Raw genomic sequence first — 27,206 nt, 5'->3', positions numbered from 1 at the left:
TCACTGTATGTCTGGTACTGTTCTCAGTGTTTTATGTACATTAATCCATTTAGTCCTGTGAAAAGTCACAGCTACCTATTATGACTCTTATCCACTTTAAATTCATGGTCGCAAACTTCACGTGGGAAGTCAATGCTGCCAAGTTATCAGTTGTTCCCTGGTCCATTCATACTTCCATTCTTCTCCTAGATACTGATTCATCTCTTTCTTTTCCTACCACTTCAAACCTATCCCTCCCTACCTGCTCTCAGTGAATGACTTTGCTTCCTATTTCTTGAGAAAATAGAAGGAATCATAAGAGAACTTCCACAAGCTTCCAGTACCATGAACTCTAACCAACCTGTGCTCCATCACTCCTGGCACTACGGATGGATTGCCCATGCTCCTAGAAAAGGCCACCCCTCCACATAAGTTCTATATCCCATTATTCAAAAAAGTCTTTCCTCTCTCTACTAGCATCAATTTTACTTCTCAGCTTAATCCTTCTCATCAACACATAAACATTACTGTTATTTCTTTCTTCCTAAAAAATAAAATTTCCCTTACCTTACTTCCCCCTACAGTCACTGTCCCAATCTTTTCTTTCCTTAAAAAAAAAAAAAGTAGTCTAATTTTCTTAATCTCTCTCCTCTAATTTCTCTCCTCCAATGGGACTTTCATCCCAATCCACCACTACACCAAAATTCTCAGTAAGGCCACCAGTTACCTCCATATTGCTAAATATGTGTCCATTCTAAGTCTGCATCTCATGTGACCTGTCATTAGCATGCTTGTCTTCCATGCCATCACACCCTCCTGGCTTCCCTCTTACTTCTCTGCCTCCTCTTCTCAGTCTTCTCTCTTGGATCTTATCTCTCACTCTCTAACATCAGGGTGCCTTAGGGCACTTCTTTACCTGGGCATGTGACTTTCCAGAATAAAGATTACATTTTCCAGCTTTCTTTGCAAACTGTGAGGCCATATGACTACAAGCCAGTACAAAAATGTCCTTAAAGTGACAGGGTATGCTATTCGTCATTGTTTTTTCTTCTTAATTCCTGGAACTCAAATGTGATGGCCAAAAGCTAGAACATCCATGACGGACTTTGAGGAGAAAACATGCTGAGAATAGCAGAGCAGCAAGATAGAAGGAACTAGAGACTCTGAAGCATCATATATGTCCTGGACCAACGCCTTGGACCTCTTTTATACAAGAGAAAATAAACTTCCCTCTTGTTTAAACTACAGTATTTTGGGTTATGTTACATGCAGCTAAACTAAACTGTGCTCATTTTTTTATATCCTTTGCCTCAGTTGGTGATACCACCAGCCAACCAGTTAGCCCCTGGAGAAAGCCAGAAATCAGGCCTGTTTATTAACCAATCCCACATCTCACTTCTGCCCAAACACATAGGCACACCTGATCAATCATCAGATTCTGTTTTATCTCTTAAATAATTCTCTATTCAATTTACTCACCTCCAACCAATTTTACCACCTCTGTTCTTTTTTCTTTGAGGGGGGGTTCCTTTTTTATTTAAATTCAATTAATTAACATATAGTGTATTATTAGTTTCAGAGGTAGAGTTCAGTGATTCATCAGTTGCATACAACACCCAGTGCTCATTCCATCACGTGCCCTCCTTCGTGCCCATCACCCAGTTATCCCAGTCCCCACAACTCCTCTCCAACAACCCTCAGTTTCTTTCCTATGCTTAAGAGTCTCTTATTGTTTTTCTCCCTCTCTGATTTCATCTTGTTTTATTCTTCCCAGGTTTGTTTTTTTTTACTAACCAGAATCATGCTGTATGTATTGTTCTTTGATGTGCTTGTTGGAGATGTTCTCAGACTAGCACACTCCTTTTATCCATTCTAAATTCCACAGAAGTAGTGTCACTGTTTGGGTTGCTTCATTCTGCTGTTATAATTATGCCCACTTTCGTGCACAAACTTGAGCACAGGGGCTGGAATTTGAGGGGAAGAGTGCCAGTTTGAGCCCTTGGCAATCTGAGATGAAGGCATGTTGACTTGGCATTGAGCAGGTGGCAGGCCATGCATGCTGACTCGGGCAGAAGGGTGGCTGGACTGTGAATTTGGGACCCACAGGCTGATGGCATTGTGTGTGATGGGGACGTGGCTGGTTTTGCTTTTAAATTTTGTTTTTCTGGGAAACTCGATCTCTCCTTCTATTCTAAATGAAAGCCTTGCTGGATATTCTTGGCTGTAGATTTTTTTTCCTTTTAGCAGTTGGAATTGATCATGCCAGTTCCTTCTGGCCTGCAGTTTCTACTGAAAAACCCACTGATAGCTGTATGGGGTTTCCCTTGTATGTCACTGCTTTCCTTTCTCTTACTGCTTTTAAAAGTCTCTCTTTATCACTACTTTTGGCCATCTTATTTACTTTGTGTCTTGGTGCAGAACTCTTTGGGTTGGTTTTGTTGGGGGCTCTCTGTGCCTCCTGGATCTAGATTTCTCTTTCCTTGCCCAGATTCAGGAAGTTTTTAGCTATTATTTCTTCAGACAAATCTTCAGCCCTCTTTTCTCACTCTTCTCCTTCTGGGATCCCTGTCATGTGACTGTTATGCTTGACAATGTTGCTGAGTTCCCTGGGTCTATTCTCATTTTGCATATTTTTTCCCCTTCTCATCTGCTCAGCTTGATTACTTTCCATGACTCTGTCCTCCAGGCAGCAGATCCATTCTACTTCCTCTTGTTTGCTATTTATTCCAGGTGGTCTATTTTTATTTCCATTTAGTGAGTCCAATAGCTCTAGTTGGTTCTTTTTTATGTCTCCTATCTCTTGGTAGAGGGTCTCATGGAGGGCCTGCACTCCTTCCTCAATTCTAGCAAGTCTCTTTATGAGCATTACTTTAAATTCGTTATCAGACATATTACTTATCTCCATTTCGCTTAGGTCTCCTGCTCTGATTTTGTTCTTTCATTTGGGACATATTCCTCTGTCTCTTCATTCTGTCTACCACCTCTGTTCTTATTTGAGCCTTATCTCTCTCACTGTAACTGCCACCAATACTTGTATTGGATTCCCTTTCTCCATGCTGGTCTGGTGGTATGATCTTTGTAAATTATTAATCTGACCACGCCACTTCTCTACTTAAAATCCTTCACAGGGGCACCTGGGTGGCACAGTCGGTTAAGTGTATGACTCTTGGGCTTAGCTCAGGTCCTGATTTCAGGGTCCTGAGATCATGTCCCACATCGGACTCCACACTCAGCGAGGAGTCTGCTTAAGACTCTCTCTCCCTCTGCCCCTCCCTGCCATGCTCTCAGTCTCTTTCTAAAATAAATAAAAAGGGGTGCCTGGGTGGCTCAGTCATTAAGCATCTGCCTTCAGCTCAGGTCATGATCCCAGGGTCCTGGGATCAAGCCCTGCATCAGGCTTCCTGCTCCGCGGGAAGCCTACTTCTCCCTCTCCCACTCCCCCTGCTTGTGTTCCCTCTCTCGCTGTGTCTCTCTCTGTCAAATAAATAAATAAAATCTTTAAAAAAAAAAAAAATAAAGAAATAAAATAAAGAAATCTTAAAAAAAAAAAAAAAACAGGGGTGCCTGGGTGGCTCAGTCATTAAGCGTTTGCCTTCGGCTCAGGTCATGATCCCAGGGTCCTGGGATCAAGCCCCGTGTCGGGCTCCCTGCTCGGCAGGAAGCCTGCTTCTCCCTCTCCCATTCCCCCTGCTTGTGTTCCCTCTCTCACTATGTCTCTTGCTGTCAAATAAATAAAATCTTTAAAAAAAAATAAAATAAAATAAACACCTTCACAAAGCCTCCTAGCACCTATAGAAGAAATGCTATGCTGTTTAATATATTACAAAACAATCTGTAATCTGGTCCCTGTCAGCCTCCCCAGCAACATCACTCATTAGACCCTCATCTGCTTCTGGTTTCCTGCCCTTATCACCCTTGTTATGGGTCCTGCTCTTTTGCTCTGCCTGTAATTTAGGCTCATCCAGTCCTCTCTCTGCCCCAATTTCAGCTCTTCATCAAACTTACCAACAATTCGGGGCACCTGGGTGGCTCAGTCGGTTAAGCGGCTGACTTCGGCTCAGGTCATGATCCCAGGGTCCGGGGATCAAGCTCTGCATCGGGCTCCCTGTTCAGTAGAGAGCCTGCTTCTTCCTCTCCCTTTGCCTGCTGCTCTACCTACTTGTGCTCTCTATCTCTCTATCAAATAAATAAATAAAATCTTTAAAAAAAAAAACAACCTTACTAACAATTCAACTTTTTAAAAAAATTTTATTATGTTATGTTAGTCACCATACAATACATCATTGGTTTTTGATGTGGTAATCCACGATCCATGGTTTTCGTATAACACCCAGTGCTCCATTCAGTACGTGCCCTCCTTAATACCCATCACAGGGCTAACCAATCCCCCCTACTCCCTCCCCTCTAAAACCCTGTTTGTTTCTCAGAGTCCATAGTCTCTCATGGTTCATCTCTCCCTCCAATTCCGCCCCCCATTTTTCCCTTCCTTCTCCTAATGTCTTCCATGCTATTCCTTATGTTCCACAAATAAGTGAAACCTTATGATAATTGACTTTCTCTGCTTGACTCATTTCACTTAGCATAATCTCCTCAGTCCCATCCATGTTGATGTAAAAGTTGGGTAACAATTCAACTTTCAACTAATTCTTTTTATCCTAAAAAGTGATAGATCCTACAATCTTTAATCCTTAACAAAACATTTGCAAATCAAATCAGCAATATATAAAAAAAGATTAAATACCATGATCAAATGGGATTTATCCCAGGAATGCAAGTTTGGCTTAACATTCAAAATTCAAAAATTGTAACATACCATGTTAATGGAATAAAGGACTAAAAATGCATGATAATCTTGAAAGATAAAGAAAAAGATTTTAACAAAATCCAACACCCATTCATAATTAAAAACAAACAAACAAACAAACTTTTGGGGTGCCCAGGTGCCTCAGGTCATGATCTCAGTGTCCTCAGCTCAAGCCCCATGCCAGGTTCCAGGCTCAGCACAGAGTATGCTTGAGATTCTTTCCCCCCACTCCTCCTCTCCTTCTGCTCCTCCCCCCACTCCCACTCTCTCTCTCTCTCAGATAAATAAAACAAACAAACAAACAAACTTTTAACAAAGTAGGGACAGAAGGGAATAACCTCAACCTGATAAGGGGAATCTACAAAAACCCAGAGCTCACTTCATACTTCATGGTGAAAGATTGATGCTTTCCTCCTAAGATTGAAAATAAATTAATGCTGTCCACTCTCATCAATTCTATTCAATATTTTACTGAAGGTTCCAGCTAGTGCAATAAAGTAAATAATGATAATAATAATTATAATAATAGCATCCAAATTGGAGAGAAAGGAATAAAAGTATTTTTATTCACAGATGACTTACAGAAAATTTCAAGAAATTCACAAAAAATTCTAAAACTAATAAATTAATGTACCAAGGTCTCAAGATACAAGATTAATATATAAAACCAACGGTATTTCTTCATTCTATTGGTGGACAATCAAAATTAAATTGAGAATGACTCCATTTACAACAGCACCGGAAAGAATAAAATACTTGGGGAAAAAAATTAACAAATGTTCAAGACTTGTATTCTAAAAAATATAAAACACTGCTGAGAGAACTTAAAGGAGACCTAAATAAATGAAACGACATTGCATGTTCATGAATTGATAAACTCAATATTGTCAAGACAGCAATTCTACTCAATTTGTTCTATAAATTCAATACAATCCCTATCAGAATCTTAGCAGGACTTTTTGTAGAAATTGGTAAATTAATCCTTATGTGAAGTGAAACAATCATCTAAAAGAAGAACAAAGTTGGTGTCATCATATTACCTGATTTCAAAACTAACAATAAAGCTACAGTATCAAGGCAGTGTAAGAACTTTTAAGATGCACTCTCCTAGCAACTTTCAAATATGCAACACAATATTAATAACTATTGAAGTGCTTGGGTGATTTATTTGGTTAAGCATCTGCCTTCAGCTCAGGTCATGATCCCCGAGTCCTGGGAATGAGCCCCTTGTCAGGCTCCCTGCTCAGCAGGGAGTCTGCTTCTTCCTCTCCCTCTGCCCCGCCCCTCAGTCTCTCTCTCTCTCAAATAAATAATCTTAAAAAAAATACTATTAACTAGTGTCATCAGAAATTTGTACCTTTTGACCTCCTTCAATAGACTCCTTCAGGGCGCCTGGGTGGCTCAGTTGGTTAAGCGACTGCCTTCGGCTCAGGTCATGATCCTGGAGTCCCGGGATCGAGTCCCGGGATCGAGTCCCGGGATCGAGTCCCGCATCGGGCTCCCTGCTCGGCAGGGAGTCTGCTTCTCCCTCTGACCCTCCTCCCTCTCATGCTCTCTGTTTCTCATTCTCTCTGTCTCAAATAAATAAATGAAATCTTTAAAAAAAAATAGATTCCTTCAATTTCTAATACATTAACAGTAAATCCTGGAGGAATTCTACAGAATCCAGATTCAAGCTCAGCAGCAACTGGGGAAACAAATGACAAAGCAAGAGAAAAGCAATTACATTCTCAGATTTAAATACTTTTTCTTTCACTAAAAGTTTAAAAAAATTATGAACTTCAACAGTTCTATTAAAATCTAAATACATGGGGCACCTGGGTAGCTCAGTTGGTTAAGCATCTGCCTTCGGCTCAGGTCATGATCTCAGGGTCCTGGAATGGAGCCCCGCATCTCACTGGGCTCCCTGCTCATCAGGAAGTCTGCTTCTTCCTCTTTCCTCTGCCCCTCCACCCTGCTTGTGTGTGCTCACTCTCTCTCTCTCTTTCAAATAAATAAAATCTTTAAAAAAATAAAATAAAGGGCACCTGGGTGGCTCAGTCATTAAGCGTCTGCCTTCGGCTCAGGTCATGGTCCCAGGGTCCTGGGATAGAGCCCTGCATCGGGCTCCCTGCTTGGCGGGGAGCCTGCTTCTCCCTCTCCCACTCCCCCCTGTTTGTGTTCCCTCTCTCACTGTCTCTCTCTCTCTGTCAAATAAATAAATAAAATCTTTAAAAAAGTGAAAAAATAAAATAAAATCTAGATACATGTAAAGATACACAATAAAATACACAAGTATTAAATATATTTGGACCATATTTGCATGCTGAATCATTTAGTAGTCACCTAGGATCAGGACTACTGGTTTTCTCATTTCCTACTTTATTCATTCGTTTATTAAGCAAATATTTATTGAGGGCACATTTTGTTCCAGGCACTATGACAGGCAATGGAATTATAATGATGAATTAGACACAGCCCTCTGCACAATCTTATCCTCCAAACTGGGAAATGGTAAATAAACAGTGATTTCATTTAACCTGACATGCACTGTGGAGGGTTGGTCTAAAGACAGGATATACAGGAACACAAAGGAGAGGCATTTCTCCCAGTGTTTTGGATTTATTATAAGCCACCATTCTGGTGAGGCTGATACCTGAAGGATGAGGGAAAATTATACAAAACAGAGGAAAGAAACACAAAGAGGTAGAGGAGAACATCTGTGGAATTAGAACTAGTGATCTAATTTGACTGGAGATTTTAAAATGTCAGCCATTAGCCAGAGTACTTCTTGACAGCTATTTGGACTTTAAAGTAATTGCTTGACTAAATGCCACTAGAAGACAGTGTCTTTCTGACCTTATACCATAAACATGATGAGTTGATGATGCCTTATATTGTCAGATAATAGTTTCAGAGTGCAGGCTGACAGTTTCATAGGGAAGACAGAAGGAAAAGGGAAAAGTATAGCCAAAATAGAAAATAGAAAAAAAATAGAAAGGCACACATAGTGATCTTTTTTTAGAGCTTAAATGCTCTGAAAGATCATGAATAAATAAGGAATAATTATATTTTTCAACATGTTAATGTATTTCATTAGATGTGTATAGGATAAAATATTATGTCTTATTCAAACAATAAAATGGGATGCCATTTACTGTTTATAGTTTATCTTAGAAATCAAAGAGATGTAAATTTATTTCCCATATTCCGTCAATAGATCTTCTTCTTTCCAAGTCCTACTCCTTCTGAAATAACAGCCAAATATCATTTAATCATCTTTAAGAGATAATGAAGTAGGAATGATACATTTTAAAACCATTAGTAAGGCTTAGGATTCAGAAAGTTCAACTCAGGCCCTTATTTGGCAGTAATAATAAAAAGATTGGTCATAAAAACTTTCTTAAAAAAAAAAACAAATCAAAACCAGAAGTGAGACTTACAGTTGGGGTGGAGGGAGAGCAGTTTCTTTATTCATTTTTAGGCCTGAAAGAGAGAAATCCTGATAATGGAGTTTGTGGTGGCTGACGTTTTAGAAAGCACAGTTTAGAGAGTACTAATTTATGTCTTCAAAAGTAATAACAAGACTTATTTTGTACAATTTAAACTGAATCCATAGCCCTTTGAGCATATTTTAAATTTAACTCTACATTCAATTGTACTGTTGACTGGCCTTTGAGAAAGGGTGTTACAGTACAAAGAGCATGGCCTGCTGAACCAGACTACCTAGATCAGAAACCCTGTCATGCCGCTTGTCAGCTGTGGGATGTTGCCAAAATCATTTAATCTCCCTGGGTCAGTTTTCTTATGCATAAAGCAGGAATACTTACTTCTAACACAGGGTTGTTGTAAACTTAAATTAAATAAATATCTCCCGTGCTTGGTATTGTCAAACCCTCAATACACTTTTGCCAAGTGAATTAATATTAAACAGGTTAGTGATATTTAATGTCAAGTTAGGACTTTGGACTCCAAAGATAACCTTTTTCTGGTTTTGTTTTGTTTTTAGGGTTAAATAAATTTATTTTTAATTCTTTTGGGGTGTTGTTCCAAATCCCAGAATAAATGACTTTTTAAAAAAATATTGGGGCGCCTGGGTGGCTCAGTTGGTTAAGCGACTGCCTTCGGCTCAGGTCATGATCCTGGAGTCCCTGGATCGAGTCCCGCATCGGGCTCCCTGCTCGGCGGGGAGTCTGCTTCTCCCTCTCCCGCTCCCCGTTTGTGTTCCCTCTCTCGCTGTGTCTTTCTTTGTCAAATAAATAAATAAAATCTTTAAAAAAAAATATTGTATTTATTTATTTTATAAAGAGAGAGAGATAGCAGGGGGAGGAGCAGAGGGAGAGGGAAGGGGAGCAGAGGGAGATTGACAAGGGGCTCAATCCCAAGACCCTGAGATCACAACCTAAGTCAAAACCAAGAGTCAGATGCTTCACCCACTGAGCCACCCACGCACCCCTGGAATAAATGATTTTTAAAAAGATCCAATAAAAAAAAAAGAATCAGAAAATACAGATAAGCTTTTTTTTTTCTTTCTCACACAACAAATTTATTTTCTCACAGTTCTGGAGCATATAAGTCCAACATCAAGTTGTCCGCGGGTGTGGTTTCTTCTGAGGCCTCTCTCCTCGGCTTGTAGATGGACACCTGCTGCCTGTCTTTAGCCGGTCTTCCCTGTGTGCCTGTGTTCTATCTCCTTTTCTTATAAGGACACCACTCATAGTCAATTAGGTCCCACATTAATGACTTCATTTTAACTTAATTACCTCTTTAACCCTATTCCCCATAACAGTCACATTCTGAGATACTGGAGTTTGGGACTTGAGTGCCTGAATTTTGACGGGGTTAAATTCAGCCTGCAATACCCCTCTGCCCTACAACCCTGTGTTACCGGTGGCCTTTCCCCCTTAAAGATGATTCTACTTAGTTTTAGGGGTAGTAAAATAATTAGCGGCTATATTTTAATTATTAGAAACAATTCTGCTAAATAAGAACACAGGCAGTCAGAGCCCAGTGGAAGGGACTTGATAGGGCCGGCGGGGGAAGAACTTCGCAGCCAGTTGGAAAGGAACGCGGGTCAGCGGGTGACCCATACAAACGGCGACAGTCAAAAGCATCTCTGGGCTTTTTAACTCATACATCTTGGGGGTGACCACGTGACGTTCGTGTTCCTGATGACCAGCGAGCCGACCCTGGTACGGGACTTCAGTTTACACAGCACTTTGACAGGCTTTGTCTCTCTTAAGCCTCCTGTCCCCGGGGGGTGAGGCTGGTGGAGATTTGTCAGCGGCCAATTGTTTACTCTGCCAACATTCCAAAGAGCAAAATGTGCCCCTGTCCGGGAGTGTGACTCGCTCCTGGGACAATTACTCAGCGACACCCCGTAGCCCTTGCGCCCCCAATGTAGACTGCCCCGCCCTCTGGACGCATGCGCAGTTGCGGAGCTCTTCCCGCGAAAGAGCTGCGGATACCCCAGGCAGACTCGTCGGTGCGGCAGCGAGAGGGTCTCGCCCGGCTCTACGTCACTTGTGTGCGACGGCGCCTGCGCTGGACACCATGCTGTCAGCCCAGCGGCGAGGTCTGGTGTTCCTACGGCTGCGGCGCCTCAGGAGGTGGCTAGGGCTCGGAACTTCTTCGTTCCTGCGGGGCCTTGGGCGAGAGCCCTTGCAGACAGCCGGGTCACTGTGTTGCGAATCCTCGCCTAGAGACGCACGAGACGGAGAGGGATGGCGCGAAGCGTCACGGAGCAAAGCCCCCAGCACAGAGTCGCCTCCATCTCTCCCTCTGCGCGTCCGAGGCACTGGGATCGGATGTCTTTCGTCACTGGAAGTCCTCAGACTGCCGACGCCAGAAGAGGAGTCACCCTCTCGAGAGCGCGAGGACTCGAGCGGAGACCAGGACCAGCCCGGTCCCGCCCACCAGGGATCCAGGGGTCCCGTGCCTCGCTCCTTGGCCCAGTCTGTGACCGAGGTAGAAGAGCTTCCTGGCTCCTCTTCCTGGCCAGCTTCCAGGGAGGGGCCCTTTCGCGTTGGGGAGCTGATCTTAGCTGAGACTGGGAAGAGAGAAACACAATTTAAAAAATTATTTAGGTTGAGTAACGCCGGACACTTGAATAGTAGCTGGGGGACTGTCCCGTTCAGCGAGATCGTGGGAAAGTTTCCCGGCCAGATACTGAGGAGTTCTTCGGGTAAGCACCTCAAGCTGAGGAGGCCGGCATTGGAAGACTATGTATTACTGATGAAAAGAGGGCCTGCCATAACGTATCCTAAGGTAATGCGGTGGGAGTTGGGTGCGTATTGGTTCCAGAAAGAGCAGAACTACAGTCCTGATTCATGTACTTAAAGCACATCTCAGAACGTGTGATGTTTTTATGTTCTCGGACTTAAAAAACAAAACAAAAAATAATGGATGTGACTTTTACATATTTTATGATTGCGAATTTTAGGACGAAACAGCCACCTTTTCATTTTAATTTGAGAGTGTTCATTCACCTGTAAAGTGAAAAGAATATTGACCTACTATGTAGAGTTATGTGAACTAATCAGGCACATAATAAGTACTTATATTTGTTCCCCATAACCGTTAAGTTTGCAAGTTCAGGACTCGAGAATGTTCAACTCTTTTGGTACCATTATGGAGATATTTTAATCATCATTTAATTAAATAAAGCATGTTACTAGGGGTATGTTTTATCAATGATAGATATGTTACTGTGCTTTTCTCTTTAGGGAAAAAATAGTGTTTTGTATTAAAACAGCTAACACTAAACGTACGAGAAATATTCTTTATAATAAATTAACTGCTTAGTTTCTTGTTACAACTTTATACTAATCATCCACTGCTAGTGGTTTATTTCAGTTCTTAATCATATTCACAGTCCTTGAGTAGAATGTTCCTTTGTAACAACCCTTCCTATCCCCAGATGAGGAGTCCTTCGTCATTTATTCAGCAAATAATTGCCTATCTTCTATATTCAGGGCACTATTATAGGCACTGTTATAGGTGATGAGCCCCAGTCCTTGCTCTCAACCTAGATGTTACATCCTAGAGGAAGTGACAGAGAACACACAAGTAAATGAAAGGATAGGATAATTTCAGGTAGTGCTAAGTGCCACGAAGACAAATAGATTAACAGTGACATGCTGGGGTGACCTGGGGGAGGAGAATGCTTTATGTCAGATGGTTAAGGAAGGTCTCAAAAGAGGTATGTTTGATAAGAAACTTAATGTAAGGAAAAGCCAGCCGTGCAGAGATCTAGGAGCCCAGTGTTCTTGCAAAGGGAAGAGTAGTGCAGAGATGCTATTATGGCTTGAGTGAGTTAGGTGAGGGAGAAAGTGGTATGAGATGTGGTTATTCCATGTACATTGGGTACCATTGGAATGTTCTAAGTAGGAATCCAATTTATGTTTTAAAGGGTCTACCAAGGGACAAAGAAAACCTTTTAGGAGACTTTAAGCAAGTGGGGTATCATAAACTCTTGACGGAAACTTTGTCTTTTTCTTACTTTGTCTTTCCCTTTTTTTTTTTTTTTAAGATTTTATTTATTTATTTGACAGAGAGAGACACAGCGAGAGAGGGAACACAAACAGGGGGAGTGGGAGAGGGAGAAGAAGGCTTCCCGCCTAGCAGCAAGCCCGATGTGGGGCTTGATCCCAGGACCCTGGGATCATGACCTGAGCCGAAGGCAGACACTTAACACCTGAGCCACCCAGGTGCCCCATTACTTTGTCTTTCCTCTTTTGACTGTTCCAATCTAGCTACCAAAAAAAGACTTTTGTAATTTCATGTTGCTTCTCCACATCTTTTTTCCTCTCCATTAGACAAAACTGAGAGAATAGTTGTATTTTATACAGTTATAAAGATGAATCTTTAGTGCACTTTCTGCGTTTCCATTTGTAACAGATAAAAGTCACGGTCCTCCACCCTAAGGAGGTATTTACTTATTTATTTATTTATTTAAAAGATTTTATTTATTTATTTGAGAGAGCACAAGTGGGGAGGAGAGGGAGAAGCAGGGAGCCTGATGCGGGGCTCGACCTGAGCTGAAGGCAGATGCTAACCAACAGCCACCCCAGGTGCCCCTCTATCCTAAGGAGGAATTTAAATACTGGATATGCTAGATGTTGACTTCTCTTTTATTTCCCAAGAGGTGGCTGCAGGAAATTTGACTTCAACCTTTATAACTTTGAAATGCTTTTTAAGAGAGTACCTCAGTTGTTTTGAAAGCTGGTCTCCGTGTTAGAATTACATAGTTTTGCCTTAATAGTAAAAGTAGGTCTGTGGGAGTAATTTCATTTTTTTTGTGGGAGTAATTTTAAATAAACTTCCTAACAGATACTTCGGAAATGTCAAAATTTCACATTGGTTAGTATTAAGCACTTTTAGGTTTGGAGTAGAAATATAAATGGAAACACTCCCCAAATTTTATTTTTTATTTTTTTATATTTTAAAAGATGTTTATTTTATTTGAGAGAGAGAGAGAGCGCGTGTGTGTGGGGAAGGCGGAGGGAGAGGGAGAGAATCTCAAGCAGACTCTGTGCTGAGTGTGGAGCCTGACACGGGCTTGATCTCATGAACCTGAGATCAAGAGTCAGACGCTTAACCGACAGAGCCACCCAGGCGCCCCCACTCCCCAAATTTTTAAATTAAACTTTTCTGCTGATGTGCATGATTGTAGCACTTACAGAAGAACAACTGGGGAATAGAAATTTTTGCAACTTAATGAACCCTAAAGTGCAGCCTACTTATTAAAACTTTAGGCTGGGGCGCCTGGGTGGCTCAGTCGGTTAAGCGACTGCCTTCGGTTCAGGTCATGATCCCAGGGTCCTGGGATCGAGCCCCGCATCGGGCTCCCTGCTCTGCGGGAGGCTTGCTTCTACCTCTCCCACTCCCCCTGCTTGTGTTCCCTCTCTCGCTGTCTCTCTCTCTCTCTGTCAATTAAATACATAAATAAAATCTTTAAAAAAAATAAAACTTAGGCTGAGGATTAGATGTATATTACTGAATTAATCAGGAGATTGGAATTCATGTTGAGAAAAAAAATGGAAGTTTGAAAGGGTTGTTGTTACCTGAAGTTCTAAAATGTGCAGAAAACTCAATAGAAGAATGATAGTTTGTAACTTTGAAGGACTCTCCCAATAGCTTTAAATCCCTTTTGGGAAGAGGCAGGGAAATTAATAAATGCAAATGTCCCACCTAAGTTTTGAATTGAAAGTGCTAGGAGGTATATAGTGAAATAAAGTCTAGAAAACTCATCCCAGGGCGCCTGGGTGGCTCAGATGCTTAAGCGTCTGCCTTCGGCTTGGGTCATGATCCCAGGGTCCTGGGATCGAGCCCCGCATCGGGCTCCCTGCTCCTTGGGAGCCTGCTTCTCCCTCTGCCTCTCTCTCTCTGTCTCTCATGAATAAATAAATAAAATCTTAAAAAAAAAAAAAAAGAAAACTCATCCCACTGATACCATGTAACCTGAATAGCAGGAAGCAAAAGCTAAAGTGTGCTTGTTTTTTATTTCATAATAGTAGGGTTCTTTATCATATAAATGATCCAAAAAAATTGAACTGCCTTCTGCAGGACATTCCATTGATACGACTACCTAAACTGCTCCCACTTCTGTGGGTGCCTGGCATGTGGGAGGAGATATGTATGTCTGAAAGACTCAGCATTTGTGAATGAAACTTTTGGACTAATACATCTTAAAAATTACGTGTCTGTATATCATTTGGTCCAAGCCTTAGCCCTGCATTTTAGAAAATACATTTTGGCTTTTAATTAGACAACTGTACCTGTTAAACATTTTCTTATGCAACCAAACATATATTTAATATACAATTTTTTTTTTTACTCAAGAGGATCCTAGAAACCTCCTCTTTAAGAATTTTCACAGTAGGGCGCCTGGGTGGCTCAGTCGTTAAGCGTCTCCCTTCGGCTCAGGTCATGATCCCAGGGTCCTGGGATCGAGTCCCACATCGGGCTCCCTGCTCGGCGGGAAGCCTGCTTCTCCCTCTCCCACTCCCCCTGCTTGTGTTCCCTCTCTCGCTGTGTCTCTCTCTGTCAAATAAATAAATAAAATCTTTAAAAAAAAAAAAAATTTTCACAGCAGCTTTTTCCAGAGAAGGAAAAGCTAGTAAAAACTTACCAGATGTGCTGCTTATTTATTAGCAACTTTGAAGGTTCAGATGGGGGAGTGTTGAAATAAATGCTAATGTTTAAAATTCTCTATATAACATGTGGTGTAGTGTAATGATCAACGGCGTGGTCTTTGTGAGTTCAACATCCATTCTACTCCTGACTTCCGCACTTAATTCCTGGCTGTGTGACTTTGGGGAAATTACTTAACGTCATTGATTTGTCTTTGTAATGGGGATGATGATATTTTTTTTTTTTAAAGATTTTATTTATTTATTTGACAGAGAGAGAGACAGCGAGAGCAGGAACACAAGCAGGGGGAGTGGGAGAGGGAGAAGTAGGCTTCTTGCCGAGCAGGGAGCCCAATGTGGGACTCGACCCCAGGACCCTGGGATCATGACCTGAGCCGAAGGCAGACGCTTAACGACTGAGCCACCCAGGTGCCCGGGGATGATGATACTTTTCTCATATTATTATCTTGATTAATAAGATTATGAAAGCAATTTGCATACTTAAAGAAGCCTGGCACATGGTAAAGTTTCAATAAATAGCCCTTATTATCATCCATGATATTCCTGTTAACGATTCTTCAATTATAGCGTTTGTGAAATAGGTCCTATCTATTTCTGGTATCCTAATGCTAAATGAGAAGTTCATTTCGTTTCATGCAGAGATTATGTAATACTTCCTAACTGGTCTTACTGCTTCTAATTTCTCTCTTCTCTAGTATATTCTGCATTTCCCTGTCAGATTAATCTTCATAAAATGCCATTTATATTACCTTGGTGACATGCCCCAGTTACTGACCAGGTCAAGTTCAAGTGCTTTAGCCTGGCATTCAGTGCTCTCTTTTTCTCTTCTTCTGAGATGAGCAAACTGTGTTTATTCTACCTCTGTTTTCTTTAATACTGTTTCTACTTTGTGATTGTTTCCTTAAACTCTCTGTGTCTTTAAGCTAGGGCCTTCTTCTGATATCTCCGTTCTCTGAGCTCCTATTGCTACTTATTGTCTATAATTTTGGTATTATGCTGAAGTGCTGCTTTATTTGCTAGTTGATTCTTGAATCTCTTATTTCATCAAGTAAAATATCAACTCTTGGTAGGCCGGGCCAGATTTTAATACTCTTTTTTTCACTCCTTTCTTTCCAAGTCCAACATAGTGTTTGATAAGAGTCTGTGCTTAGTACATATTTATTGGTCACTGAGTCACCCATACTATGCTTCAATCATAGGATATGAGTATGATACTGTTGATGATGGATATCCACCCAGGTGATACTGTTTTGGAAGCTGGCTCAGGCTCTGGTGGAATGAGCTTATTTTTATCCAAAGCAGGTAAGAGATTGGGAGAAATGAGCTGAATTTAGATGGGCAAAGAAAATATTCAATCTTTCATAATAACAGAAAGTTAAGTGGATAAAGATGTCTTAGAAAATATTCACAGGGCGCCTGGGTGGCTCAGTCGGTTAAGTGGCTGCCTTCAGCTCAGGTTGTGATCCCGGGGTTCTGGGATCAAGTCCCGCATTGGGCTCCCTGCTCTGTGGGGAGCCTCTCTCTCGCTCTCTCTGTCTGTCTCTCTGTGTCTCATGAATAAATAAATAAAATCTTAAAAAAAAAGAAAAGAAAATATTCACATAACTTTGTGATGAAACCAAATGCAAGCAACTATTTTTCTTTCCACCTTGTACGCTTATTCTAATCATTCTCCCTCTAGCCCTCTCTCCATTTTCTGTGCTTTCTCTTGCACCCTCCATGTGTTTTAAGGCTTCTTCCTTTTTTTTAAACTAAACTTTTTATTGGGACATAACATAGCTATAGTGCACAGATCATAAGTGTGTAGACCCTCAAAGAATTTTTATTTATTTATTTATTTATTAAAGATTTTATTTATTTATTTGACAGAGACAGAGACAGTGAGAGCAGGAACACAAGCAGGGGGAGTGGGAGAGGGAGAAGCAGGCTCCCCGCGGAGCAGGGAGCCGATGTGGGACTCGATCCCAGGACCCTGGGATCATGACCTGAGCCGAAGGCAGATGCTTAACGACTGAGCTACCCAGGTGCCCCCCTCAAAGAATTTTTAATACTCAAGTAGTTATCACTCAGATCAAGATGGAATGTTGCTGCATCACAGAAACTTCCTCATGTTTCCTCTTAGTCATAATCGATTCTCCCTAAAGGTAACCACTGTTCTGCCTTTTACCATCATTGATTAGTTTTGCCTGTTTTGAACCTTGTATAAAAGGAATCATACAGTATGTACTCTTGAATGTGGCTCCTTTTCAACATTCTGTTTGTGAGAGTCAGCCATTGCATGTAGCAGTTCTTTCATTTTAGTGGCTATATAGTTACTCCATTTTGTAAACAAATTACAGCTTGGGTGCCTGGGTGGCTCAGTTGGTTAAGCGACTGCCTTCGGCTCAGGTCATGATCCTGGAGTCCCTGGATCTAGTCCCACATCGGGCTCCCTGCTCGGCAGGGAGTCTGCTTCTCCCTCTGACCCTCCTCCCTCTCATGCTCTCTGTCTCTCATTCTCTCTGTCTCAAATAAATAAATAAAATCTTTAAAAAAAAAAAAAATTACAGCTTATCCATTCTGTCAGTGGGCATTTGAGTTGAATATTATGAATAGTGCTGCTCTGAACATTCTTGTATTTGTCTTTTGGTTCATATGTGTACATGTTTTTTGTTAATAACAATTCCCGATGAATACTCAATATGAGAGAATATAGAATGTAGAGGGCGGTCAGCTGCAAAGTCTCTAAAAATTGTCAGTTGGTAAAAGTACTGCTTGAGGGTAGCACCTGATCAAAAATCAAGAGGTATACAGTAAACATAAATATCTGTTCATGTTCCCATCACTTGATTTCTGGTTACTGTTATTTTAATTGATTATTGCTCCTGTTGACTGTTTGATTCCTCAGAGTGTCAGGGTTGCTTTGGCTGTTCTGGATGCTTGTGCAGTTGTCCTTCCTCAGTGAATGATAGACTGCTGAACAGTGACTGCAGCCTTTTCATGTTCTTTATTAGTGTATTCTTTTTTCAATGATAAACTTTGTTAGAGCTGTCCTAAGGTGTATGTGGGTAGATTTTATAAAGAAACAGATAAAAATATACCGAATTAAAATTAAACCCTTTGTTCTTTCACCTAATGCCATCACATACAAACATAATCCAGTTTATGCTAGGTCAGGAAATTCATGCTGGCCTCCTCAAATCTTTTTTTGATTCTTTTCTGTACGTAGTTAAAGGCAGTAATTTCTTCGCAATTAGTAACTAAATCCTAAGTGCATTTGACAGAGTGAATTTATAAAAATTTGTGAGAGAGGAGGAGTGCCCATATTTCTAATATCTGTAGTATCAGAGGCATGTCATGGCATGAATAATCCCAAACTATGAGTGATCAAGAAATTATTGCTATTTACCTTTGCGATGGATTTTTTCTCCATAATTTTACTTTCCAATTGTTTAGCTTATGCTAATGTTAACATTAAATTCTGTCCCTTGAGAACATGATGAACTGCAGCTGGAGTTATATTTCAAAAGACATTCTAGAATTTAAACTTTTCATTAGTAAACTATAGACTTACCAATCTAGGACAACTCCCAAATGATACCAAATCACCTCAAATAGAGGTGGGTGGAAAATTAATTGCCTTTAATTAAAATGCAAATAGTCTTCTGCAGAAGCTGCACTATTACTATGCTAGGCAGTTTAAAAGTTCTTCAGACACACACAAAAATAGAAATATATTTTAAATATATGAAATGCCTAACTTCATCCATTACAAAAGAAATATAAATTACAACTACAATGATAAACTATATTCAGTTTTTATTTTTTAATTTTTTTTAAAGATTTTATTTATGTATTTGAGAGAGAGAGCACAGAGGGAGAGAGAGAGGGAGAAGCAGGCTCCCTGCTCAGCAGGGAGCCCCATGTGGGACGCGATCCCAGGACCCCGGGATCATGACCTGAGCCAAAGCCAGTTACTCAACCAACTGAGCGACCCAGCTGCCCCTCTATTCAGTTTTTAGATTGACACAGATAAAAATTTGAAAACTCTTTGTTGGAGAAAGTATGGAGAAATAGGCACTCTACTACATTGTTGGTAGAGTGTAAATTGGTATTATTTTTTTGGAGGATAATTTGATAATAATTTTCAAAATAAAAAATTCACATACCTCTTGAGCTAGTAATTTCATTTTGAGGACTTTGTCTTTTCATGGATACAAAGGTTTAGGCAACAATTTTCATTGCAGTATTGTTATAGCATAAGACTAGAAACAAGCTAAATGTTCATCAGTAGATGACGATTTAAATAAACTATGGCATAGCCATACAATGGAACATAATAGCTCTTTATGTTTTAGTGTGTGTTAAAGACAGGGAAAGACAGTTGGCACCAGCTATCTTGTGAAGGGTAAATAACTGGTAATATGGTTGCCTCTGGAGAGGAAAATTGATTAAGGATCTGGGATGGGATAGAGAGTTTTCTAACCCTGAACTATTTGAATTATTTTTTCACATCAGTGTAATACCTTTGCAGAATAATTCTTTACATTCTTTTATGAAATGATACAATACAATGAAATATCATAAGTTCTTTTTTTTTTAAATTAAGTTGGATCACAAGGACGAGTCATAAGTTTTGAAATACGAAAAGACCACCATGAATTGGCTAAGAAGAATTATAAAAAGTGGTGTGATTCATGGAAAATGAGTCATGTAGAAGAGTGGCCAGACAATGTGAATTTTATTCATAAGGATATTTTAGGAGCAACTAAGGACATAAAAACTTTAACATTTGATGCGGTAAGTTTTCTAAAGTAGGTCCTATGATATTATCTAATACTGACTACATAGAAAACAAGGATCACACTTCTTTTGTATGGAAAAGACTCTTCATTATTTGCCCCATTTCTATCTGTAGGAGTAGGAGGAATATTTTCCTTTAATATCATGTAGGATTTAGAGCAGAGAGACATACTGAATCAGGTGCCAAAGCTGTTAATCAATGTCGGGTAATGACCAGATAGTAAGAGGAGTAGTTGAGCATCATGAACCTCAGCATTTCTAGGATAAAGGAATAATAATTTAGGAGCAGCTTTGGGAGCATATTGATCCCAGTGCCTGACTTCATGTTGTGAGATTTGGGGGAATAGCCCTCATCTGTCGGGGAACAGGCAAGAGGCGTCCTTAGACAGTTAACATGAGGATGTAGATGAGTGTTCATTAAAGATACTGAGTTTGGGGGCATTTAGTATGAGCATACCTCCAGAAAGTGGAGTGGATGGATTTGTGAGGAGGAGGAACAGTGAGAGGTTGAGTTAGGGAGAAGAAACAGAGTAGTATGAAGATAAAAGGATAGATGATGAGGGGATATTTTAGGCTGTGACCAGTGATGGTAGAAATGTGGGACATGGAGGTATTAGTCGGCTTCAGAGTTTCAGAATTCTAGTGTAAGTTGATTATCCTTGATGATTCCATTATCATTTCATAGCTTGGCACTACAGACTGAGGTCTAGGCCATCTTTGCTTTTTTTTAATTGGCTGTTGGAAAGTTGGATTATTTTATCATTTTCTGAGGAAAACTAGTTGAAAAATGAAGTTCAAAGAGATTTTTTTTATCAGGACTGGTTCCTATCTCTAATGTTAATAAAATCTGTGGTTTTGGTGACTCAGATTCCTGGACACAAAGACCACAGTTCTTTTTCCTCATCCTTGTTTGGCTTGCATATTACACCTCAGTAAGGGCCAGAAAAAAGGAGTTTCTCTACATAGGCCATCCATAAGAATGTTACAGATACCTGGAAGGTTAATTGGTCATCAGAAGTTTGCTTGATGATCATGAAACAACAAAGGACTTTAATGATATCATTGAAGCTTTGTAGAAACCTGTTGAACCATCCCTGATCTAAAAGAAAGAATATTCCTTACTAGATTTATTCGATGGACTCTCTTGAGTAATAGCGTCAGATGATTGCCAGTATGAGAAAATGTAGGAGGAGGAGCCATACTCCTGCCATCCAAAATGATGGTAAATTGAACAAATAAGGTGTTAAACTACAAAGACAGAGAACAAAAGGAGGAAAAAATGTCTAGTAAAATATTTTTAACAAATTTTAAAAAGCCTAACCATCAGAAGATGAATGGACACAATGGAATACTAAAAATAGTATTATTTAACATAGTGAAATAAATGTACTGTATCTACATCAGTAAATCTCAAAGACATGGTGCTTAGTGAAAAAAATAATTATAAAAGAATATGTATGGAATGGTCACACATAGGTAAAATTTAAAACTACACAAAACAGTACCATGTACTGTTTATAGCTATATACATATGTTGTGAAAGTATAAATTATTTGGGAACATTACCAACTTCAGGACAGTGATTACCTGAGGAGAGAAAGGGAGAGGGGAAGAGGGAACTAAGTTTTGGCGTCCATTCAGCCTGGTTCACTCTTGGGCTCCCATAATAGCCAAGATGATCTTGGATAAGTTACTTAATCTTTCTGTGCCTCAGTTCTCTCACATATTAAACAGGAATGATAATAATAGTTCATATTTCATAGAGTTGTTGAGGATTAAATAAGATACTTCATATAAAGTGCGTAGAACAGTGCCTGGTGTATAGTAAGCATTAAAGAATTATTAGCTATGACTTTCATCATTATTATTTCTTTCCTTTTCTCTACCTGTTTAAATTCTATTTTCCCCTCAAAGTTTAGATCAAAGGTCACCTCTTTCATGGAATGTACCTTACTCATTAACTGGGGGATTATCATCATTTTCTGAATTATTGAACCACTGTTTCTTGATTCAACAAGCATTTATTAAAGACCTGCTATGTGCCATGTACTATGCTAAGACAAAAGTGAATTACACATTTAAAGGAGCTTTCAGTCTAGAAGATAGACAAACAATTACTGGAAAGACTCAGAAGCATTGAACACCATGGCTGTAGAAATTGGGTATCATGAGGTGAAGCTGCAAATGCAGTCTTAAGGGGCTAGATAATGAAGAACACTTGTATGTATATTAAGCTAGGGCATAGAGACATTTTCTTACAGATAATGGGAACTACTGATGAGTTCCTAAGCGGGGAGCAGAATGTCCAGATTCCTATTTTAAAGTAATTCATTTTTTTAAAAATTCCAGTATAGTTAACGTACAGCGATTCATTTCAGGTGTACAATATAGTGATTCAGCAATTCCATGTATTAGTCAGTACTCATCAAGATAAGTATACTCTTCCATTTTAGAGTAATTCTGGTGGAAGAATAAGGCTGTGAGTCTATGTAGAGAGCTACTGTAATGTTACCATAAGATATAATAAGGTCCTGATCTAAGGCATTAGCAGCAGGATGAATTTGAGAAATACTTAAGAGGTAGGTTTGTGGGGCTGGATAATTTTAATCCAAACGGAAACAACTAAACCCCACAGATTCTCAAAAGAGAATTCAAGGTAAAGAAAATGATGACTCTCAACAAGTTTCTGGTTTGAGTGACTGGATGAATGGAAATGTTAATTGAAAATAGAGTATTCAAGAGGATTGGCAAGTTTCTTGGTTATCTGATTTTTGGTCCTTGTCAGTAACAGACAAACTACAGCCGAAGAAGCCCATTTATATTTATCATGTTGACCCTTTGATTCAGTCATTGAGATCTTTCCTTGAAATCGAATAGGCATTTTAAACTCCTGTCCAAACCTGAATTCTTGATTATTTCTGCCAAGCCTGCCCTTCCCATAGTCTTCACCATTTTCCTTACTAGAAAATGACGTCTCCGTCCTTTCAGTGGCATAGGTTAAAAACACTGGATTCATTCTGACTCCTCTTACTCTCCTATCCACAACCAATCCTAATTCTAATTGACTCTATCTTTTCAAAATATATACCACTTGTTACCATATCTAGTGCTATTTACTATTGCAAGTCATCGTCATCCTTCCTTGCCTTCTCCCAGTCTTTTCTATGTGTAGATTGAACGAATAAGTCAGAATGTACTTATGCCCCTGATTGTACACTCACAGTTCGTCTCTTAGCGTCTTCCCCCTTTTGTCTCCACTGCAACAGCGGCCTTCTCACACTCACCAAGTGTCTTACAGTCTCAGAGCATTTGTACTTGCTGTCTGTCCATCTGGAGCACACTTCCGCCCTGTATTTCCACAGGGTAAGCTTAATCATTTTCTTCAGGTCTCTCCACTGACCAGCCTACATATAAAATAGCACTTCCTTTCCATTGCTCTCTGCCCCCTATAGTTTGCTTTATAATTCTGAAGTTCATCATGTCACTTATCCTCCTCGGACTTACATATTTATTGGATTTTTGTTTAATGTCTGTCCCTTTATTAGAATATATGGTCCCTTGAAACAAAATAGAATATAAGCTCCTGTTACATATCCTTACTACTTAGCAAAATGCTTGGCACATGGAAGGTGCTCAGTAAATATTTGGTGAATGAATTAATAATGAATGATGACCCATTAATACTATTTAAAAAAACAAATAATGGAATAATTTCTAATTTAGTAAATATGTTGATGTGCCAACTACTCTTAGCTTTCCAGAGTTCTTCATCAATAAAAGCCACTTTGTTTTCTATTTTGACCATATTTGTTTTGTTGTAAATGACTTTGTTTTTTAAATTTCATTTACTCATTGTATTCATTTGACATCTTTTATGAGTACAGTTCTGTATTCTGCAAATGGATGAGGAATAAAGAACTAAGTCAGGATTCTTGCATTTTAGAATCTCTAAAATTAATACTCATAACTTACCTTTTGCACATAGAAATACATATTTGAGATCATGTGAATTTGCTGCCAAAATCTGAACTAAAGCATTAAAATTTTTATATATACGTATGCATTTGTATATATATATATGTGTATATGAGATATAGCTGAAGAAAGGTTCCTGTATTATTGATATTGTCAAGTGCAAGACACGCCATTATGATTTTCATGTAGTCAAGTATTGTGACACATTGTATAATAATAAATATGCCTTTTTGAGAACAGCAAAATGACAGCTAATAGTACTAGAGTTTAAAAAAATGAAGATACACCTTTTCAAAGGTGTATCATTTTACCGCAGTAAGAAAGAAGACCTGTGCTTTGTTTAAACAAAACTCAGTCTGATTTGCTTTCCCCCTGACAGGTAGCTTTGGACATGTTGAATCCTCAAGTTGCTTTGCCTGTTTTATATCCAAATCTTAAACAGGGTGGTGTGTGTGCTGTATATCTAGCGAAGTGAGTAATGTGTCTATTCTTTGTAATGTGATTTTAAACACACTTTTGTTTTGTCTCAAGTAGTTGACTACAATGTTCATTTTGTAACCGAATTAGGTATATATGTCATCTTGTAAAACTGTTATGAAACGACGTATGTCCCAATTAATTTATATTGCTGTTTAAATCACCCTTTACCTGAATGGTAAAATAAGATGCATATTTCTTACAATTTAGAAGAAAAGTTTTTAAAAGTGTAATGTGAACAATAATGTTAAATCATAGTCTCTGTATATATATTTTTTTTACTTAGTAGTCTATGAAATTGCATGTTATGTGATCTAACTTGCATGTTTATATTTCCCCTTTGGTTTAACTATAGCATTTAAATTTGGGTTAAGAGGTATAGTGAACTTAAAATAAGTATCAAGTTATTATTGTAATAGAAATTTAAAGTACTTTTTTTCACTTTTCTAAAAGTATCACACAGGTTATTGAACTTTTAGATGGAATTCGCATCTGTGAACTTGCTCTCTCATGTGAAAAGATAAGTGAAGTCATTGTCAGAGATTGGTTGGTTTGCCTCGCAAAACAGAAAAATGGAACTTTAGCTCAAAAAATAGAACCTAAAATCAACACAGATTTACAATTACATTCTCAAAAGAAAATTAGAATTGAAGGTGAGATGTTTCAAGAGGATGACCATGGTGAGGTTCGATTTTATTTCATCATGTTTATAATAATAAATGGAGGATAGGTTCCTGAGTGTACTGACCAATGATTATAAAACTATTTCTGAGGGATTTGTTCTTTTTCCCTAGAGAAATTGAAATGTGGTATTTATTCTGTTAAATTAAAATCTCTAAGGGGCAGAAAAATGACTTTTCTTGCCTTTTATGTAAAATTCTGATACCTTTGAAGAATTGATATTTTTGTATCAAGGAGGTCGGCTTATGAAATACCTTAACTATATTAAAGGATGTTTTTAATTTAGGTCAGTGATTATTACTGAAGGGAAAGAATTTAATAGGACCTGATATGCAAATAGCTAATATTCCAAAAAGCAACTTCCAAGATGCTACTGGAATTCCTCAAAGAGCTAAATTTAGGTCCTTGTTGTATGATCATTATGGTCATTATTTAGGCCATGAACAAGTTTTCAAATATCCATTGATTGATGATATATAGGCTTATCCATTTGGTTATAAAACCATATATAAGCTTATCATTTAATCCTTGACAAATTGTTTCTGTAAGATAACTAGCAGAGTAGCTCCAAAACAAATGCTGAAAAAAAAAATGTTTGAGAGAAAAAACTTAAAGGGGCAGTAGTTTGTATTTTAACACTTTTATGAACAAATTATAAAATATTTTATATAGCTTATAATATATATTTTGTTCTACAACAGAAGAGTCACATTCTGATTTTCCATATGGATCATTTCCCTATATTGCTAGACCTGTACACTGGCAAACTGGTCATACAGGTGAGTGATGTTTTCAGGCCATATTAAATGTTGTTTGCTTATAATTTTGTAATGACCTTACTTTTTTGTCTCCTTAAATTAGCTTTTCTTGTCAAGCTGAGGAAGTTTAAACCACCACATAACTGAGTACCTCAGATGACAGCAACTGATTAGAAGATGGAAAAGTACCAAAATAGAACTTTATATTGTGAATCACTACTTTCATAGGTTGGAATTGTTAGCTATTACTATGAATCGTATAACTTTTACATACAATTTTGAAAAATAACAAAAGCTAAAGGAAAATGTGTAACATTTCAAAACTGTTTAAATGTCCCATTTGACACTTGTCTTGTAGTTAATTTGACATTTTGTAGTTAATGATTCCAAGTTGGTTTAGTTGAGCCATCTCATTCTTCACTTCCTGTAAACCACTCCATAGATTTGTCTTTCTTCATAAAATTAGTTTTCTTTTCTTTCTTTGATTGATGGTCATTGGCTACCAAAATAAAATATGCATTTTAAGATAAATTTTATGTATCTGTGTATTTTAAGTACATATTTTAATGGCTTGTATCTATCTTAAAAAGTAATCTGGGTTATAGTAAATAATAGGAAGAAAACTGATAATGATATAACCATCTTAAAAATTATAACAAAAGGGGGCGCCTGGGTGGCTCAGTTGGATAAGCGACTGCCTTCAGCTCAGGGCATGATCCTGGAGTCCTGGGATCGAGTCCCACATCGGGCTCTCTGCTCGGCAGGGAGTCTGCTTCTCCCCCCTCGGGGCCTCCCCCCTCTCATGTGCGCTCTCTCTCTTTCTCTCTCTCAAATAAATAAATAAAATCTTTAAAAAAAAATTATAACAAAAGATGTAACAATTCTTGAATCTCTTTTATCCTTCGCAGAATCATTTTAACTCATTTGAAAGAACATCAGAATTAATTAGGGGTTTATTATTCATAGGCATCAGTTATTTAGCATTTACCAGGTGCCCTACATTGTTTTAAGAACTTTATAAAGTTTTTTCATTTATTATGTGTAGCTCATCTTTAAGGTTATCCATATTTTACAGATAAACAAAAACTTAAGAGTGGTTAGGTTATTGTTTAAATATAGATGTTTTATAGGTTTTAAAGGGTAGTGCCTGGGAAGATAAATGCTGCTATTCCTGGGTTTATCCCTTAGGCTAGAGCTATTTAAAATAATATATATATTCTAAATAACATTTTACATATTTTTCATTATGTGGAAAATTTTAACATGAAATCTCTGCTTTTTTAGACTATAGTCTAAAAAAAGTCTAGACATTAAGTAATCACACAAATATAAAATTAAAATTGTTATAAATGCTCCAAAGAAGTACAGAGTACTATAATAGGGATTTTGCTCGGTTAAGTAATTACCTGGGCAAGTGACAATTGAGCTGAGACCTGAATGGTAAGTACAAGTTAATTATAGCAGGGAAAATGAGAACAAAAAGGCCAGCGATGCTGGGGTTGAGTGAAAGAGACTGGAAAAATAGGTAGGGGTCATCTCTCTTAAGGAGTATATCTTGTATATCTTGTATATACAAGATATACAAGTATATCTTGTATATCTCTTGTATATCTCTTA

The 27,206-nt window shown here is 38.7% G+C and overlaps 2 protein-coding genes and 1 long non-coding RNA gene across 7 annotated transcripts in view; 1 reads left to right on the top strand and 2 right to left on the bottom strand.

Annotated features, from left to right (window-relative positions):
• Positions 1 to 4,396: 4,396 nt before the first annotated feature.
• LOC135361725 (uncharacterized) lies at positions 4,397 to 10,134 on the bottom strand. Its single transcript, XR_010405484.1, has 3 exons — positions 9,321 to 10,134; positions 8,206 to 8,248; positions 4,397 to 6,470 (listed from the first exon to the last, which is right to left on the bottom strand). It is a non-coding gene; the product is annotated as an uncharacterized LOC135361725 (long non-coding RNA).
• Positions 10,135 to 10,200: 66 nt separating this feature from the next.
• Positions 10,201 to 25,865, top strand: TRMT61B (tRNA methyltransferase 61B). Its single transcript, XM_054509563.2, has 7 exons — positions 10,201 to 11,029; positions 16,116 to 16,218; positions 19,505 to 19,695; positions 24,053 to 24,144; positions 24,604 to 24,830; positions 25,533 to 25,610; positions 25,693 to 25,865. Exons 1-7 carry the CDS (start codon positions 10,316 to 10,318, stop codon positions 25,734 to 25,736), a joined length of 1,449 nt encoding a protein of 482 aa, XP_054365538.2. The 5' UTR covers positions 10,201 to 10,315; the 3' UTR covers positions 25,737 to 25,865.
• The window catches only part of SPDYA (speedy/RINGO cell cycle regulator family member A), a 36,333-nt gene continuing 34,659 nt past the window's right edge, over positions 25,533 to 27,206 (bottom strand). For all 5 annotated transcript variants that reach the window (XM_064572044.1, XM_064572043.1, XM_045884335.3 and 2 more), the window contains exon 7: positions 25,533 to 26,088. In XM_064572044.1, the coding sequence (XP_064428114.1) occupies positions 26,000 to 26,088 (89 nt within the window). In that variant the 3' untranslated portion in view covers positions 25,533 to 25,999. The remainder of the gene's footprint in view (positions 26,089 to 27,206) is intronic.

Source organism: Mirounga angustirostris, unplaced genomic scaffold (assembly GCF_029215605.1).
Source record: "Mirounga angustirostris isolate CCGP_5_RB_7025 unplaced genomic scaffold, mMirAng1.0.hap1 SCAF_10, whole genome shotgun sequence".
Taxonomy (NCBI): domain Eukaryota; kingdom Metazoa; phylum Chordata; class Mammalia; order Carnivora; family Phocidae; genus Mirounga; species Mirounga angustirostris.
Note: the sequence above shows the minus strand (reverse complement) of the source record. Positions and strands in the feature narration are given on the sequence as shown.

Excerpts from the sequence above, each read along its gene's own strand:
- TRMT61B (XM_054509563.2), top strand. The coding sequence starts at position 10,316 with ATGCTGTCAGCCCAGCGGCGAGGTCTGGTGTTCCTACGGCTGCGGCGC. Across the intron at positions 11,030-16,115 it reads CTGCCATAACGTATCCTAAG|GATATGAGTATGATACTGTT; the intron begins GTAATGCGGTGG and ends CTTCAATCATAG. Across the intron at positions 16,219-19,504 it reads CTTATTTTTATCCAAAGCAG|TTGGATCACAAGGACGAGTC; the intron begins GTAAGAGATTGG and ends TTTTAAATTAAG.